The following is a 2408-nucleotide window of genomic DNA, read 5'->3' on the forward strand; positions in this document are numbered from 1 at the left end:
CAGGTCGGGAGTGAGGGGCATCGGCAGAGCTGAGGGCAGAGCTCAGGCTGGGCTAGCAGGGGGCTGCGGGTCGGGAGTGAGGAGCGCCAGCAGAACTGGGGGTGGAGCCCAGGGCTGGGCTAGCAGGGGCTGCGGGTTGAGAGTGAGCGGCACCGGCAGAGCTGAGGGGCCCAGGGCTGAGCTATTTGTTCTGTCACTGCAGTTGGATTCTGATATCTAAACTTTCCTGGGTGGTTCCTGCCCTGGTCGCTGGGTGTCACCCCAGGGCCTGTCAGGGATCAGCCCCTGCGAAGGCAGGTTGCCCCGTCTCTCTGAATCATGGCTCTGGGCACTCCATGTCCATCTGTCTCTGTCTATCTGTCTGCCTACTCCATCTCCCCACCACTGGGCCTCAGGGACTGGCCATGTCTCTCCATGCCTCAGGGCTAGTTCAGTGGCTGCGTCCTGCTCCAGGCTTTCCCTGAGGGGAGGGAATCTGTCCTGGGGCGGGGGGGGGCAATGTGGAGAGGGCTCAGGGAGTCCCCACTGGGACAGGCCCTGCACCCCCTCCCCCCAGGGCCCAGGAGCCCCCTCTCTGGGCAGCCCTCGGCCCCCATCTTCTGCCCCAGGTGTGCACTCACCAAGGATGAGGCAGAGCAGGAGTGATGGGCCCAGCAGAGCCATGGTGGGGTCCCTGGGATCAGGGGCCCAGGCCAGCTGGGACAGCTCCTCAGTGGGGCTGGTGCTGCGGGTCCCCCTCTGCCCCTGCCCGCTGGCTCCGTGCTCAGCGGACAGATGATCCCTGACAGGAATCTTCCAGGAGGGTATTTATAGCCAAGGGCTCGGCGCCCTGCACTGCCCGGCCTGTGTCTTGGAATGTCCTGGCCGGATGCTCCCAGCTGGTCCTGGCCGGCCCGTTCCCCCAGGCAGAGGCTAGCACAGCCTGGCTGCCCCTGCTGCCACGCGACGCCCCAGGTGGGCCCAGGGCCCAGCACTGCTGGGAAAGGGGCACCCCCACAGCCCAGGGCAGACAATAGGGCTGGCCGGAGGAGCCATAAACGGGAGCAGGGGGAGCTGTCAGCAGACCTAGGTCCCTCGCCCTCCACAGCGACCCTGTCCGGATGCAGCGCTCCTGGCCCACAGAGCAGAGTCCACAGCTCAGCTGCTGCCACCTGGATCCTGGCAGCCCATGAAATGAGTCAGGCTCATGAGGGACACGCTTGCTCTGCGTGGGACTGGCGCTGTCAGGACTGGATGCCCGGAGCCCCGGTGGGGGGAGCGAGGGTGTCACCACGGTCCCAGTTCGGTTTGGTCCAGCCGCTGTCTCAGTGTCACTGCAGAGCTGCAAACTTGCAACTCAACAAGTCCCCATCTGCTGCCCACACCCAGCCAGCTGCCCCGACCCACGTCCAATAGTGATCAGGGCATGGTGCCCTGCCAGTGCCTCCCTTGGGGGGAAGAATCACGCCCACTTTGGGGATGCCCAGGGACGACCTTGACACTGGCCACTACACTGGACAGGCCGGTGCCCAACTGGGAGGTAGTTCTGGAGCCTATGTCCGGTAGGGAGGATGTAATGGAGCCGGTGCCCAGTTTGGAGGGGGCGACGGACCCGGTGCCTGGTCTGGTAAGGAGGGGGAGATGGAGCCTGTGTCCAGTCGGGAGAGGGCGATGCAGCTGGTGCCCGGTCGGGAGGGGGCAATGGATCCGGTGCCCTGTCCAGTCGGGAGGGGGCGATGCAGCCGGTGCCCGGTTGGGAGGGGGCGATGGAGCCAGTGCCCGGTCGGGTCGGGAGAGGGTGATGCAGCCGGTGCCCGGTCGGGAGGGGGCGATGCAGCCGGTGCCCGGTCGGGTCGGGAGAGGGCGATGCAGCCGGTGCCCGGTCCGATCGGGAGGGGGCGATGCAGCCGGGGCCAGGTGCGGAAGGCGCGGGGGCCCTGCGGCTCGGCCCCTGACCGGCGCACTGCAGAGGAGCCGGCTGGCTGCGGCGAGCAGCTGCGAATGAATCAAAGCGCCGGGCGCAGAGGGCGGGCGGGGACTTGATGCATTGCAGCATGCGCCGGCGGCAGGCCGGGGAGCGTGGGGCTGGGGGCGGGACGCAGCGGCCAATCCCCGCCCACCCGGGACACACACAGGGACGGGTCGCGCCAGCGGCAGCATTGGGGGCAGGGGCCAGAGCCGCGAACGGACGAGAGAGTCAGGAGGACGGATCCAGAGATCCCAGCTCTGCCACTGCCCCTGACTCCAGACCTGCATCCCCTGCTACCCAAGCCCTGGGCCCCTCACTCCCCACCCGCAACCCCTCCTAGCCCGGCTCTGGGCTCCCCCCACCAGCTCTGCCGGTGCCCCTCACTCCCCACCCGGAACCCCTGCCAGCCCAGCCCTGGGCTCCCCCCACCAGCTCTGTCGGTGCCCCTCACTCCCCACCC

The 2408-nt window shown here is 68.2% G+C and overlaps 1 protein-coding gene across 1 annotated transcript in view; it reads right to left on the reverse strand.

Annotated features, from left to right (window-relative positions):
• SCN1B (sodium voltage-gated channel beta subunit 1) overlaps window positions 1-1891 on the reverse strand; it is a 9089-nt gene extending 7198 nt beyond the window's left edge. Inside the window, exon 1 of the mRNA XM_026659070.2 lies at window positions 621-1891. Within this exon, the coding sequence (XP_026514855.1) occupies window positions 621-663 (43 nt within the window). The 5' untranslated portion in view covers window positions 664-1891. The remainder of the gene's footprint in view (window positions 1-620) is intronic.
• Window positions 1892-2408: the final 517 nt, after the last annotated feature.

Source organism: Terrapene carolina, unplaced genomic scaffold (assembly GCF_002925995.2).
Source record: "Terrapene carolina triunguis isolate 2854851 unplaced genomic scaffold, T_m_triunguis-2.0 Scaffold565, whole genome shotgun sequence".
NCBI lineage: Eukaryota > Metazoa > Chordata > Testudines > Emydidae > Terrapene > Terrapene triunguis.